This window comes from Vigna angularis, chromosome 3, assembly GCF_016808095.1.
Source record: "Vigna angularis cultivar LongXiaoDou No.4 chromosome 3, ASM1680809v1, whole genome shotgun sequence".
Classification (NCBI taxonomy): Eukaryota; Viridiplantae; Streptophyta; class Magnoliopsida; order Fabales; family Fabaceae; genus Vigna; species Vigna angularis.
Window position 1 is genome coordinate 18822163 of NC_068972.1, and position 15027 is coordinate 18837189.

Here is a 15027-nt window from a genome sequence, read left to right on the forward strand (position 1 = left end):
TGATGCATTAGAGATGAATAAAATATTATTATAGAAAATTTATATTGACAAGAATGGGTATGATGACAAAAATCTTTCTTACAAGAAAACTTGCTATATGCAAAGAGAACGCATGTTTGGTTGACTATGACCCTAATTAATTGGTAAGGGAGAGTTTTGTCAAATGGGTCAAAAAATTATTAGGCCCACATAAACCATTAAGATGATGACAACAATGTTATAACATAGAGTGTCATAATGTCACAACAACATTAGACTGCTTCTCATTAGCTTGAGGTTGTTAGGAAGTTAAAAGGGACCACCCTACCGACTCATCATCACCACCATGATAATATTGATGAGTTTATGAGACATGTATCCTCTAAATTTAATGGGTGATCTAGTCTATATATCAAGAAGACCAATTAATTAGATATATATAAAGAAGATCTTCAATGTCATACAATCTTCAAAAGAGAAAAATATTTTCTTATGATGTATACATATTGACAGATTATGTGAGGTTCCAATGAATGTGATGTGGTAGATGGTAGATATTAGAGGTGATGTCCTCTTAGGGTATACTTTCAGAAAGAATTCTTACAGGAGTATTTTCCCGATAACGTTCAATATACATAAAGAGTTAAGAGTTCATGCAATCATTAGGATGAACTATTTGTATTGGAGTATGATACAAGGCTTAAACATCTAATCAATTTTTATACTTAAGTCATATACAAGGCTTAAAGATGTTGAAAATTTAATAACTATTGAAAATGACATTGTTGTCCTATGACATATGTCAAGTCACACTCCAACCATTATTATTGGACTATTATGCTTTTAATTAGATGGAATTGTCAATACCTATCAATTAAAATTTTTAGGCAATGCTCAATTCAACAATAGAAGATATTAATACAAGTGAAGTGACATCAATTCTTCATAGCTAAACAATTGATGAAGGAAAAATATTTGTAAATGATATCAATTGTCCTGTAATATAAATTAATTGGATCAAGTCATAATCAAATAGAAGATTTGGACTACTACACTTTTAAATAGAAAAATTACATCTAAACTATATTAACTATAACTTTTAATATAGTTATAAATAATTAATCTAACAATAACACCTTAAGATAAGATATAACAACAAATTATGCACTTTTGCTATTAGCATATCTATTTAAAACATGAGAGAGGCATGTTATTTTAATAAATATTATAGGTCCAAAAATAAACCTTTTTTTATTCAGTTCAACAAAAACTTCAAGCTAATGAAAAAAATACTTAGAACAATAACTTACATAAGAGTTGGAAAAGAATATAAAAGAATCTTGCCATTACCATTTTCCTGATAGGTGAATTTTTAAAGATAACAACTTTTGTTATTAGGAAGAAAATAAAGTATAAGTTTTATCTAAAAAATAAAATTTAAATGGATAGATATTAGTAAGTACATAAATAGTATAAACATTCATTCTTTATTTGATTAAGAATTCTATATTTATAAATCTTAATTTTTTTAAGTCTCTCTAAACTCATAAAATATTTAATACCATCAACAAAATAACGTAAACAGATAAAAAAGGTGATTTAGGAAAATGGTTTAATCCTTACTAATAATTTTATTACATTTCTTCTTCTTTGTATATCATTTGTGAGGAAAACATATTGTTATAAAATTTGATATTTGATAAATTATTTAAAACTTGATTTCCTTCTTGAAGTGTCTTAAAAATATTTTTACTTGTAGTTATTATCTTAAAGTAAAAGAAGTTAATAGTAACATTGAATCAATATAACTATTATTTAAATGTATAGATATTGACTTGAATGAATAATTGTATTTGGAAACAAGACGAGCTTTTTTTATTAATTGTTTAATATTATTATAAAAAAAGGACAATACATTTCATAACCTCCACAATCATTAATTTTTTTTACAGTTTAACTGTGCATTCACTTGTTTATGCACAAAAATCCACACTATATTTTCAAATTCAAATAGAAAATAATCTTGCACTCTTCATAATATCGACATTAAGCTTTTTTTATGATCCAAACAAAACTTTAGAGATATTTTATATTTTAATTGCAATTGATATTTTTAATTTGTGTTGTGATGAATTTTCAATTGAAAAACTTTTATATTCCATATTATCATCAAAGAAATATTATAATTATAAATTTATTATTTAAACTTAAAAAAATAAGAATTAGAAGATGTTAAGTAACTAGCTAATATAAGTTTAATTATATAGAAAAATAAAGTAAGAAGTTAAAACAATTATATTGATTTTTTATTATTTATTCAAACTTCATAATTTATTTTTTGTATTTTTCATCAATTATATTTTGAATATTTTTGTAAAACTCCACAAAAAATTTTAAATTTTATTATAAATTCACATATTCTATTCAAATATTAAGAAAAGAATTCACTCAAATTCAAATCACAAAAATCTTCTTTGTAAAATTGTTTTAAAAACAAATCTTAGAAATTATTATATTTATACCTGGTATTTGAAAACTAACTCTCAAAAAAATATTTTAGAATATCAATATAATATATTCTTTTAGTTTTTATTTTTTTAGTTTAACTAATGCTTTCAATTTTCAATGAAATACTATTTTTATTTTTAATTTCCACCTAAAAAATGCCTTAATATCTATATTTACGGTAAATTAAAATAATATACTTGCAGAAATGATACGTTTTAATTGTTGTTTTGATACATACCAAGAATCTTAAACCCGAAGAATCTTAAACCCTAACAGCAGGAATATTAATTTTACTTTAGTAATACAGTAACAAAAAAACACGAATCTAAGGGAATTAAAATATAATATATCAGTCCGAAAACTAAACAGTAAATTTAGTATTCTCTATTTTTGGTAAGAACTTCTGAGTATTTAAATCAAAGGGTTTAACTTGACATTAATGATTAAATTAGAATACTTTAATTAATTTACGCACACATCCATATTAAATTTAATATATTTTATAAAAAATTGAAGTTATTTAATGATACATCTTAAGTACTAGTAAAAAAATTAACACATTTCACCACTATATACCTTTCATTTATTAGACTAGTTAGACATTTTATTCCCTGAAGCTATCAAATTTCTTCCAAGATTTTCAGAATTTTTTATCTGAAATAAAATACAAAGAGTGTAGGAAGAAATTTAATGGGATGAAGAAACAACCTTACCTGGTATGAGATTACCAGGTCCAACTACTCAACATTTCTTCTTACTGTTATTTCTTGAGCGTATTAGTTAATGATCCTTCGTTACACGTGTTAACTTGCGCGACACTTCATGAAAAACGGCTGAGGGCCTCGGTCAGATCCCAGCAATGCCACGTAGTGAAACATGAGAGGCCCAACTCTGGTGGGTCCCATCACGTTTATCCATTTGTCTTCTCGTCTCTTCCTAAAGATCGTGACGATAATTTTTATTTTTTATTTTTCTTTTTTGGACAGTTTCTTTTTACGAAACTCATCTCCTCTGCTCCCTCTGCTTTCCATAAAGTTGAAATCTCAACCGCGAACCGAGCCTTTTCTTTCAGTTAGGTGCCTCCTTCTCAGCTTTCACTCTCTTTCCTCCGTGGAACCAAACCCTAGCACCCTCAAAAATCAGTTTCCTGTTTTAAATCTCGTAAAGTGCAGAGCTCACTGCTCCTTCGCCAATCTCAGATCTGTTATTTCAAAACTCGATTCATGGTGCTTCGAGTGCGTGTTTCGATTTGCTTTTGTTTTTAGGGATTGGGAGTTGATCGGGTTGGAGTATATTTTTCATTTTCTTTATTGGTGTTGTGTTTGAGATAGGTTATTTACTGTTTGTTATTGTCTTTTTTATTTGTGTGTGTGCAAATTGAAATGAATTAAACGGTTGCGCGCCTTTTGCCCATTCAAATAACCGTTTAGGAACTTCTTCTCCACGTTTGGATTGCTTTCGTGGTTCTTATTGTTCATTTCCGTTGTCATTTTAGTGTCTTCTGTTGAGCCTAGCCTCGAATTCATCGAAAACTTTTTTTTCTGAGCCTGAATTTTGTGAGTAGGAGTTGATTTGACACGAATCTGGAGTGGGGGGGTTCAAGTTCGTTCCAGTTTCTTTGTGGATGCTGTGGAGTAGTGTTGTTTTTTGGATAGTTTCCACGTTTGGATTCTTAGGGGTTCTGTTCTGTGATTTTGATGGGAGAAGAAGCGGTTTGTGTGCATGCATTAGATGAAGGAAGGAAGGAAAACAATGAGGAATCAAAGACGGAACTGAAGCGTGACTACGACCAATGCGTTAGTGATACTGAACGCCACTTGTTTCCTCATAAGAAACAAGTTAAGGAAGTTTCGAACGATGAAGTGCGCTCTGAGGTTTCTAATCCCAACGTTTCTGCAGTAGAGCATGCGCTAACTTTTCAAGATATCAGTAGCCAACCAACTGAATCCACGGACGTTAACCATGCGGAATGTGGAGAACTGACGTCTACTTGTTTGGAGAATTCCAGTTCTGATGAGACCTTGAGTGATGAAGCTGGTGATCTGAATATTACTACTACTACAAATAATAATAATAACAACAACAACAATACTTCTCAGAGTGACAAGAACACGAGTAGTGCTGCAATGACATCCTGTGTTGTGATGGAAATTCCCAAGCATGCTAGTTCCTCTGGGATCAGGAAGATTACTTTTAAGTTTAGTAAAAAGAAAGAGGACTATGGTTACCAGCCACCTGCTCCTGTGCACCGTTACACTGATGGCAGTCACATTGGTTTTCATGCGGTTGATGAATATTTGGCAAGGGATTATTGTAGTGGTGGGTTGGTAGAAAGCATGGGATATGCTCACGATGGAGATTTGGAGTCGTACGCTCGCAATATGGAATTGAAAATGTCCAAGAAAGTAGTTCCCAACTGTTACCCTACAAATGTCAAAAAGCTTTTATCAACTGGCATCCTTGACGGAGCTGTAGTGAAGTATATTTATAATCCTGGAAAGGTAAAGCTCACATTCGTTATCTATTTTATACACCCATGCTTGTTTTCTTCTAATGTTTTGAATTGTTGTCAGGTTGAGCTACAGGGGATTATTGATGCTGGTGGATATTTGTGTGGCTGCTCAATGTGCAATTACTCTAGAGTAAGACATATATTTCTCGTTACTTTTGGCGATTTTGTTCTGCATTTACGAAATGCCTAATTATATCATTTTCTTAGATTCTTAGTGCCTATGAGTTTGAGCAGCATGCCGGGGCCAAGACTAGACATCCAAATAATCATATTTTCTTAGAAAATGGAAGACCAATATATAGTATTATACAGGAAATAAAAACGGCTCCACTCAGTATATTAGACGAGGTTATCAAGAATGTGGCTGGTTCCTCTGTCAATGAGGAGTCTTTCCAGGTTTGGAAAGGTGAGAATCATTTCTCAGGCTTATAAATGCATTGTTGAAGCCTAGTGGTTTTGGGTTTATGTTGATTAATTGTCTTTGAAAAAAGTTTTGTATGTGCTGGGTGAATCTCTCCTCTCTATAAAGGAATAAATTCACTCATCATTTGAGCACCTTGTTAAGTTTCTGACATTTTCTTATTTGAAGATTATGATATATATTTCCGGTCGTCTGCTTCAATGTTTTTATTTGTGCAATGTTATGGTCTTCTATATTCTTACTATCCCACATATTGTGGTATTAACTATACTAGGATTTATGAAAGTCTTGCAGTTTTTTCAATCAGGAGCATATCTTTTATTTGGTTGGCCTTTGCCTGTATTGGAGAGAACAATGACACAACCTCTGATGGAGTTATTCATCATGGCAATACACATTGCTTCCATTTCAAAATAACTGACTAGAGATTTTAGCTGTTCTAGACTACATGTCACTTAGAAAACAAGAAAACATCCTTTTCTTTTTTCCAACTTTGTTATTGTCCTTTTGAATCAGCACTAAATGGAATAAGAAAGCATTAATGCCATAAGAGGGTAACATAGTCCGATGAACTTATATTTCGCTGAAATTGAGAATATTACTTTGAAATGGAGTGTGCACAAAAAATGTGGTTTTAAAGAGGACCCTTTTCCTGCATGTATTCTGTTAGAGTTAATAATCATGATTGCTTATGATCTTGTCCTATAGGAAAATATTATTACCAATCTCTCCAACTTTCCTAGAAGCTTAAGGTGTTAAGTTGAAATCTGATGAATTGTTTTATATCTAACACCTCATTAGAAATTGGTCTTAGTGCTTGACTCTACTCCAGAAAAACAGTTTGTGAGGTGAAAAATGGCCAAACTTTGTAAGGTATATTAAAGTCATATCTCTAACTGATGTGAGGCTAAACCACCACTCATGAGACTGCAAATAAGACAACCGTCAAAAAGAGGCCACTGCTAAGGCAGACTTGGTGTAATTGCAATTAAGGTTTGATACTCCCCCCCATGCCCAAGACTTCTTGTCTGAAGTGTGGCAAATGCAGGTGCCCAATAATGCATCTAGGATATGTTTTGATACCATATTTTGAAATTGGTCTTAGAATCCAACACAATCCTATAAAAGTAGTTGTAAGGTATTGCCCATGCTTTATAATTTTTATAAGTCATATTTCTAGTCAATGGGGGACTAAACCACCAACCTTCAGGTTGTGACTAAGGTAGTCTACAGAGAATTAATGTGGTTTTTTAATATGAACAAGCACAATTAATGTGGTTTTTTAACTGGTACAATAAATGTGTGCGTAAAGAAATTCTTTTCTAACTTATTTTGTTAGAGCTAATCATGATAGGCTTACTATCTTAATCCTATAGGGAAAACACAATTACCAATCTCTCCAACTTCCATATAAGTTAAGTTTGCTTATGAATTATTTTTGGCTAACAGTTTTCATTACAAAACATCCAGAAACTTAAAGGAATAAACTCGATAACAATTTAGAATATAAAGTAAGCCATGCATGTTGTATCCTGCAAATTGCATGTGATGACACATTAAGCAAATGGATGCTCTCTTTCTGGGCAAATAGAAGGAGATGTTTCTATTTGCTTTGCATTAGGTCATGATTTTTCTTATACATATATTTCCTTTGCCATGGGTTTTGCAGAAAGTCTTCTACACAGCAACGGCAAGGTTCAGGCTTATAAAAATTCTAGCGCCAAACTTGTTGGCATGTCTCATACAAAACTAAGGTAAATCTAAAATAAACCAAAATGATAATAATAAATCAATTGAGTATTCTCTATCTCTTATTCACCTTGCTTAGTTTGGATATTGGCAGCCTTTCAATTAAGGGGTTCTATAGTGAATGGAGCATATCTGATTTTTTCCACGGCAAAGTAGGTCTTGGTATCAATATGTTTATTAATTCTAAAAGAAACTTGTTCTAAATGTCATGGCATTGATGGTTATTTCTTAACATCTTAGGCTTTGTTTTTGAGATGCCATTATCTTACTTCACATCACTAAAGCTTGTGAACAAGTGCATTTGCATGTAGTTCTAGAATAAAGCCTTGTTAATGGTAGGCTGAGAAAAAACAATTACTTTACTTGGCCCTCATGCTTTGGCTGCCAATGCTTTCAGGATATGGCTAATGTGGTCCTTTTATTTGAATTGAAAATTAATCAGATTTCAGAATTCTATGGGTTTTGTTAAAGGAAAACAATTTGGTTTTCAATTGGGTTTCCTTCTAGTGTTATATATATGAGTGCTACGAATTTAACTGTCTTTTAGTTTTGGAAAGCTCTAAATTCAATTTTATTTCTCTGTCAAATGTTAATATGTTCAATATTTTGTCGTTGTGTTAATGAAATTTTGTTCAACTTAAAAAAGGACTGACAAGGCACCTATTAAATTGTTGTTGCAGTCAATCCGTAGATAGTACTAGCCACTTGTCGTCTTTGCATGTGCCAAGTCATTATGAGCAGCTCAAGTATATGAATCAGACAAATGACGAATGGAAACGTGTGATGAAAAAGTTTGTCCTCTCTCTTGGTTCAATTACTACCCATACTTGATAATGTGCTTGAGCTATCTGCATATGTACAAGGTTATTTGGTTGATTAAATTATAGACCTTTCCTTGGTATTCAATTACTCACTGTACAAATTTTCTGTAGGTCAAGCTCCTATTCTTCTAATTCTGGTGTACTGCTGAAAAGAAGTGCTGATGGTTGCACTAAGAGAAGGTACTTTTGTTTTGTTTAGTTTATTAATGGTGTCTGTTTTTTGTTTTCTTGTTCTCTCTAGCTTCTCCATGTGAATTGCAATATTTTAGCTACTGCAGTTTGAATTGATTTTTTCTTTTATCAGGGACAATGATTTGCACAGGTTACTTTTTATGCCAAATGGGCTACCAGATGGTGCTGAGTTGGCTTATTATGTCAAAGGACAGGTGTGGGAATACTCATTTAAATATTTTTCATTTTTGCATGCGAGTTGCAATTCTTTTGTATGATATTCAATTTATGACATGTTTGAGGGTGTGTTTCAGAAATTACTTGGAGGTTACAAACAGGGAAGCGGTATAGTCTGTGGTTGTTGTGATATTGAGGTACATTCATATAACTGTGAGCAAAATGTTTTACTTTTATAAGCATAAATAAATGCTAATATTAACTTTTACTATCTGCGTTTGTGTGTAAACAGATAAGCCCTTCACAGTTTGAAGCCCATGCTGGAATGGCTGCTAGGCGTCAACCGTGAGTAGAATTTAAAAGCAGCTAAATAGTCTGGTCTATTCTTCTCTGTCTTGAAATAATTTGTCCTTTTGCAGTTATCGGCACATATATACTTCCAATGGGTTAACACTTCATGATATAGCTCTCTCATTGGCAAATGGTCAAAACCTTACCACGGGAGACAGTGATGATATGTGTGCAGTATGTGGAGATGGAGGAGATTTGATTCTTTGTAATGGATGCCCTAGGGCCTTTCATACAGGTTGACAGATTGCATTCTTCTTTACTTACTAATTATTTAAAGATATTGTAATATCTTCATGTATTTTTCTTGTTTGTCATATTAGTTTCTGAAGTTTTCTTATATTAGGAAGCATATTTACTATTACCCTGCATGTAATTTGGAGAATGAGAGGTGTTCTCTATTGTCTACTTTTTGTAAGAATGTTCTATAATTGTACTCATATGCTTCATAGCACATATATTTTGCTTTGAATAGTTTGTCTTCCTACCTTGTTTTGTTCAAAGCTAAACCATGCGTAGTTTACTATTGTAGCAGATACTGCAAAATTACATGAGAAAATAAACTGGTTTTGAGGTAAGTTGTCAGGAATATTAAGATTTGTCATTTTCTGGTTCAATTGCAGCCTGCTTGGGTTTACAGTGTGTTCCAGACAGTGGTTGGCAATGTCTAAATTGCGGAGATAGTGCTGGTAATGGAAGAGAATCTTCTCTTGTGAGGCCAATCATGATCCGGTTGACACGAGTTGATAAAACACCAGATTTTGAAATGGGTGGATGTGTTGTTTGCAGGTAGGTTATATGGTTTATCTTAAAGTAATTTATCAAAAATGTCACTTATTAACAACTTTATGAGGAATATGTTCTGTAAGGAAGAGTGCAATTTTACTTTCAAGATTTTGGATTCTGCTTGAAAGTATCAAGTGATTCAGAAGCATACAATGTTAATGATAATTGTGGTAATAGGCCATTGAATTGACGTCACTGGATTTCACATAAATATGCATGCATTACTTTGACCTTTAGAGACTGTACAATATTAGGATTGATGAATATAGTAATAAGCCATTGAATTTTAAAAGTTTAGTGTTAAGTGATTTTTTAAATGACAATATTTGCAGAATCTAAGCTATTTGTATTGGGTTTTTTCTGCTAGAGAAAGCTCAGCTTGGTTTCATGTTTGACATTTTTATGTACTCGTGTGTAGGGTATACCACACAGCCTATATCATTGCTACCGTTAAGCTTTGCTTGTGTTAATTAATCCTATACTAATGTGCAAATATTCAACAGGGAACATGATTTCAGTGTTGCAAAATTTGATGAGCGAACGGTAATAATTTGTGACCAGGTATGATTTCTACAAGATGGCATTTGTAGTGAACTGTTTTTTTTTTCTTTTTTGAAAGTTAACAATATTTGTGGTTGTTAACTAGTGTGAGAAGGAGTATCATGTTGGCTGCTTGCGGGACATTGGGCTATGTGAGTTGGAAGTAAGCACCGGGCTTGTAATAGATACTTTTACGATACTTGCATTTGTTTTCAATATTTCACCATCATATCTTTCAACAGGAGCTGCCCAAGGATAAGTGGTTTTGTTGCAGTGACTGCAATCGAATATATGTGGCTCTACAGAATTCAGTTTCTGCTGGAGCAGACAATATACCAGCTTCCTTGTCAGAACTAATAATCAGGAAGCACGAGGAGAAGGGACTATGTACCTATGGTTCCACAGATGATATTCAGTGGAGAATTTTAAGCGGAAAAAGCCGTTATCCGGAACATTTACCGCTGCTTTCAAGAGCTGCTGCAATTTTCCGAGTGAGTGTTTATGGCTTCCAAGCATGCTAATTGTGATATGGTATATGCTGTTGATATTTCATATTTCTTTGGTTCTATCATCTGCTCCCAGCTTACCTTTGAGAAACAGTTCAAATTATTAAAGTATAAATGATAACTGTACTGTAACTTTAGCTTTCCTGATGCGAAAATTTCCCTTTTCATGTAGGCAGCTGGTTTACATTTGTCTTTCATCACATGTATGACAAAAAAGTAACCTAGTCTCTGAAAACAACCTGAAACCTTGAGTTTTAGTTACGTGATAATGAAAGATGTCATGTCTTACATGTATGTTCGGAAAAAATATTTTAGGAATCGGCTTGTTTTATTGATGCAACACTTTGTCTGGCATGTTATAAAATAGGAATTCTCTTGATTATGCGTTCTTGTTTTAGCTTTGTTCAAATAGCAATCCACTCAACGAGTTTCATTTGAGTGTATCTGATTGGAATTTAGTTTTAATTGTTGGAATTAACATTTCCTTCGTACAAGTTATTTATCCATTCTTAATAAGTGTAATAAAGTAAATTATGAAGATGAAGTCAATCCAGTTCATTTTTATCATGTTCCAAGCATAGAAATTGATTTGTAAATCAATTGAAGTCTCATTTTACAATACATTTTCACACATGAGAATTGATTTGTAAATCAAACCCCATTTTAAATTTTATGGCAAGTTTAGACTGAGCATATTGATTGTCATGCTTGATAAGACATTGGTGGGGATTCCTTCTGGATGCTACAATTGTGTGGTTTTTTCGTGGGGGAGGTGGGGGATGTTGCTAACAAGGGAGCTTCTCTTGTTCCATCAGGTTGTGGACAAGTTTTAGGTTAAAATCTTTTACTGTTGAGAAAGACATGTTTTCGAATTTCGTGCATTTTGAAAATGCCCTTCTAGTTCTTTCTTTATTTCGTAAAGTACCCTTTGATTATTGTATTATGTATTCAGTGGCATTGAAATCGTCTATTAGTCATATTATATGTTGTTATCCACTTATGCTTTGGGAATATGTTTTGGCAGGAGTGTTTTGATCCCATTGTTGCAATATCTGGCCGTGATCTGATTCCGGTTATGGTCTATGGGTGAGCAAATATAAATTATTTTATAACAGATCACAGTGGTTCATTCCTGTTGTGCTTCTTTGTCATGATTTATTGTAGTGTGGATTATTAACAGTCTAGTGTTAGTATACAGACCACCACAAGGATAAGTCTGAATTATGATGAATGTGCCAATTTCTCTCCATCACTCATTCTCCTTGCATAAAAGATTGTTTTGAGCTGAGTTTTTTTTGCATTAGAACTTAGAACACGTTTTATGGTGAATTAAATTTGTATCTACTTATCATATTATAAACAGTATTTTTTTCAAGTTCTTTCTAACATTTGAATTTATATTGAATTATTGATTTCAAGTCTTGGTATGACCTTTTACTGGGCACAAGTATTGTGGCGATGCATGTGTCAACAAGAGGTTTTGTAAATGATGCTCAATCAGTGCTTGAATTGTATGGGCAGGATTCTCTAAAATATTCATGATCTTTTGGTTCATTTTTTCTGGTAATATATTGTAATTTGAATTTTGTGCAGGAGAAATATTTCTGGCCAAGAATTTGGGGGGATGTATTGCATTGTTTTAATAGTGAAGTATGTTGCTGTTTCTACTTTTCATATTTTCCTGGCTCTGCTTTTATTTAGTCGTATTTATATTGTATGTATCATACTTGTACAGTTCTGTTGTAGTATCAGCTGGGCTTCTGAGGATTTTTGGCCGTAATGTTGCTGAGCTTCCACTCGTTGCTACTAGCAGAGTACATCAAGGAAAAGTAAGCAGCAACTTATTCATGCATGACCCAAATTTTAAAAAAGTTGCTTGGTAGATGCATTTTGATAATACTTGTTTAACTTTCGAATATGATTTTTCCATTTAGGGATATTTCCAAGTGTTGTTCTCTTGCATAGAGAGGTTGCTGTCTTCTCTAAACGTAGAAAAGCTGGTGCTTCCTGCAGCAGGGGACGCAGAGTCAATTTGGACTAAGAAATTGGGCTTCCGAAAGATGAGTGAAGATCAGGTAATTCCTTCGTTCTACATTTATTTGTTTACCTGACAAAATACATATTACCTGTGTGAGGAGAATTGGAAACCTGATACGCCCATGAATTGACTGAACTGGTTAAAATTGAAGTGTCTGAATTTTTCCGTCTTGTGTTAAACTACTAGCAACCATAGATTTGATTCCTTATTAATATAGACTGCCATGCGTTGGCTATTAATTATGTGCAAAAAGACAATTATTGTGAAGGAAGACCAACTTAAAAAAAATATGATCTGTTTATATGTGGAGCTTGCTAAGAAATAAGAAATGGTTTTTTTATCAAGTGTTGCCAATGGACTCCTATAATATTCGATGAAAACTTTTTATTTATTGATTTCTTAAGTAGTAACACATTAAGAACACCTACTTCATTTACTGACACTACATGGCTATTACGGTAGCTTTAGTTTGAAATTTGAAGAAATTGTTGCAGACATCAATTAGCATTTACAATTGCGCTTTTATTTTCTTTGGCAGTTATCCAAACATCTCAGAGAGGTGCAGCTAACTCTCTTCAATAAAACTTCAATGCTGGAGAAGACAGTTCAGCAGACTATAGAATGAGTTTGATCTGGTGTTGTAACTAATTTTTGGTAATTTATTCATTTTTTTTAGCATATACACTGTAACATCGTATTGTTATGCTCTTGTTTTCTCCCACGTAGTATGGGTGGTAGTGGATGGGTCTTGGGTGTCAGCCAAGCCATGTCTCTTTTTTGTAAAATGTAGGGTAAAAAGTAAGCGTGAAAAATAGGGAACATGGCCTAAAGGATAGAGTAGAGGAGTTTCATAGAGCCAGCATGCTGACCAATTTTTTTATTAGCATGCATGTTCGCTATAAAATCCTACTGTATTGATTTTTTTTTTCCTCAGAAATTGTGTATCTTTTCCGGTGAATTTGAATTCATGAAAATCTCCGCACACCAATGAAATACTATATTAATAAATGTATGTACTCGATTAGCTATTTGTTTTTAACAAGCTGCTTGAGCACTGAAGGTGTGTTTGCCTGTTGTGATTGTTGCTGTATAACTGTTCTAAGTTTGAATATATCGACTTTTGGTGGACTGGTTATAATTTGGTTAATAAAAGTGTATGGTGGTTTTAATATAGTTTTAGAATATAAGTGAATTGAAATAAAGTTTCTTAAAGTAATTTTCACTTATATTTATCTTTTATTTCAGGAAGGTTTCTACATATTCAGTTCTATTTACGTTATTATTAAAATATAATTTTGTCTTGTTTATATGTGTGTATGTATAATAATATATAGGGATTTATTTGAAACAAAGATGAAAGCCAAAAGAGAATATATTTTAGTGATTTTTTATTATTAATATTAATGAACTAATTTTAAACGGTTTAAATGTTTAAGTTTTGAAAAGTCATTTAACATAATTTTTAATTAAATCTAAATAATGTTAATGGTACATTTTTCACATTTTTTTAACGAATTTTCCTGAAACTCAGAATCAGTGAGACTAGTTAAGTAAATTGTTAACTTCTAAGATAATTTTATGTTTTTTAATAATAGCTTTAAAGGTTGCTGCGTGCATTTTTCACTTATGTGCTAACTTGAATTTCTTTTATGCTAGGATGTTTGAAAGATTCATTATTTCTTGCATTGGAGCTTTGGGAGTATTATCTTACATTTGAGAATGAAGATGTCTCCTGTATGCTACAGGTTCAATACAAAAGAGAAAGATTTACGGAACGTGTACAAGTCTTTCTTTCTCTCATTGAATAATGGAAGAGTTGTGCTTCTTGTTTAATTTCGTATTCCATACTAGATTTCTGAACACGGCAATTCTTCTTTGTTTGAGTCTTGATTTTATTTTTCTACAAAAAATAATATTTTAGTACGTACTTACTTGTGTTTGAGTTAAAATTAAATCATTTTTGTTTTTATATACTTTTTCAATAAAACAATATAGATAAGTTCATAATATAATCTATACATAGTGAAGAAAAATTGTAAAAGAATGATAACATAAGTTTTTACTTAAAGATATGTATAGAGAAAATTATGTAGGTATAGTAAAAGTATTTTTATTTTAAAATTTTGTTCTTAGATATGCTGAGGGAAATGCTTTTTTTTTTTCCTGCATAGCATACATGGCGTTTCAATTCCCTAGATGCATATTGTACATGATATTTATAGTCATAGTACACTTTTTCTTTTAGCTTACGGGTTTTAGGGAACTGAATTATGAACTTTCATAATGTATAATTTGAATTGAATACCAGTCCCAATTTGGTTTTGAGAGAATCGAATTCTGAGATTTTTTTTCTACTTCAAAAATAATAAAAATTTATGAGTGAAAAATATAAAATGGTATATTTTTATAAGATGAAACAGTACTTATATTTATGGTTGGATTTTCCAAAGTAATATTTTATAATATACTTT

General features: G+C 32.0%; 1 protein-coding gene across 3 annotated transcripts; it reads left to right on the forward strand.

Moving 5' to 3' along the window:
• The first annotated feature begins 3450 nt into the window (after window positions 1-3450).
• Window positions 3451-14483, forward strand: LOC108325996 (uncharacterized). 3 transcript variants are annotated; one of them, XM_017559191.2, is made up of 20 exons: window positions 3452-4988; window positions 5061-5129; window positions 5207-5405; window positions 7090-7174; window positions 7850-7960; window positions 8102-8170; window positions 8295-8376; window positions 8476-8535; window positions 8631-8683; window positions 8758-8924; window positions 9310-9475; window positions 9976-10033; window positions 10119-10175; window positions 10255-10503; window positions 11543-11604; window positions 12112-12168; window positions 12254-12347; window positions 12453-12593; window positions 13095-13210; window positions 14213-14483. In XM_017559191.2, the coding sequence occupies exons 1-19, from the start codon at window positions 4185-4187 to the stop codon at window positions 13179-13181; spliced, it is 2670 nt and encodes an 889-aa protein (XP_017414680.1). In that variant the 5' UTR covers window positions 3452-4184; the 3' UTR covers window positions 13182-13210; window positions 14213-14483. The 3 variants fall into 3 exon arrangements, with proteins under 3 accessions (XP_017414681.1, XP_017414680.1, XP_017414679.1); XM_017559190.2 differs by lacking the exon at window positions 14213-14483 and having other exon boundaries at window positions 3453-3722; window positions 4052-4988; window positions 13095-13568; XM_017559192.2 differs by lacking the exons at window positions 13095-13210; window positions 14213-14483 and having other exon boundaries at window positions 3451-4988; window positions 12265-12347; window positions 12453-12592.
• The last annotated feature ends 544 nt before the right edge of the window (window positions 14484-15027 follow it).

Coding starts and splice junctions, on each gene's coding strand:
- LOC108325996 (XM_017559191.2), top strand. CDS start 4,185: ATGGGAGAAGAAGCGGTTTGTGTGCATGCATTAGATGAAGGAAGGAAG. Junction 8,377..8,475: donor CTTATTATGTCAAAGGACAG/GTGTGGGAATAC, acceptor GGTGTGTTTCAG/AAATTACTTGGAGGTTACAA. Junction 8,684..8,757: donor ATGGCTGCTAGGCGTCAACC/GTGAGTAGAATT, acceptor GTCCTTTTGCAG/TTATCGGCACATATATACTT.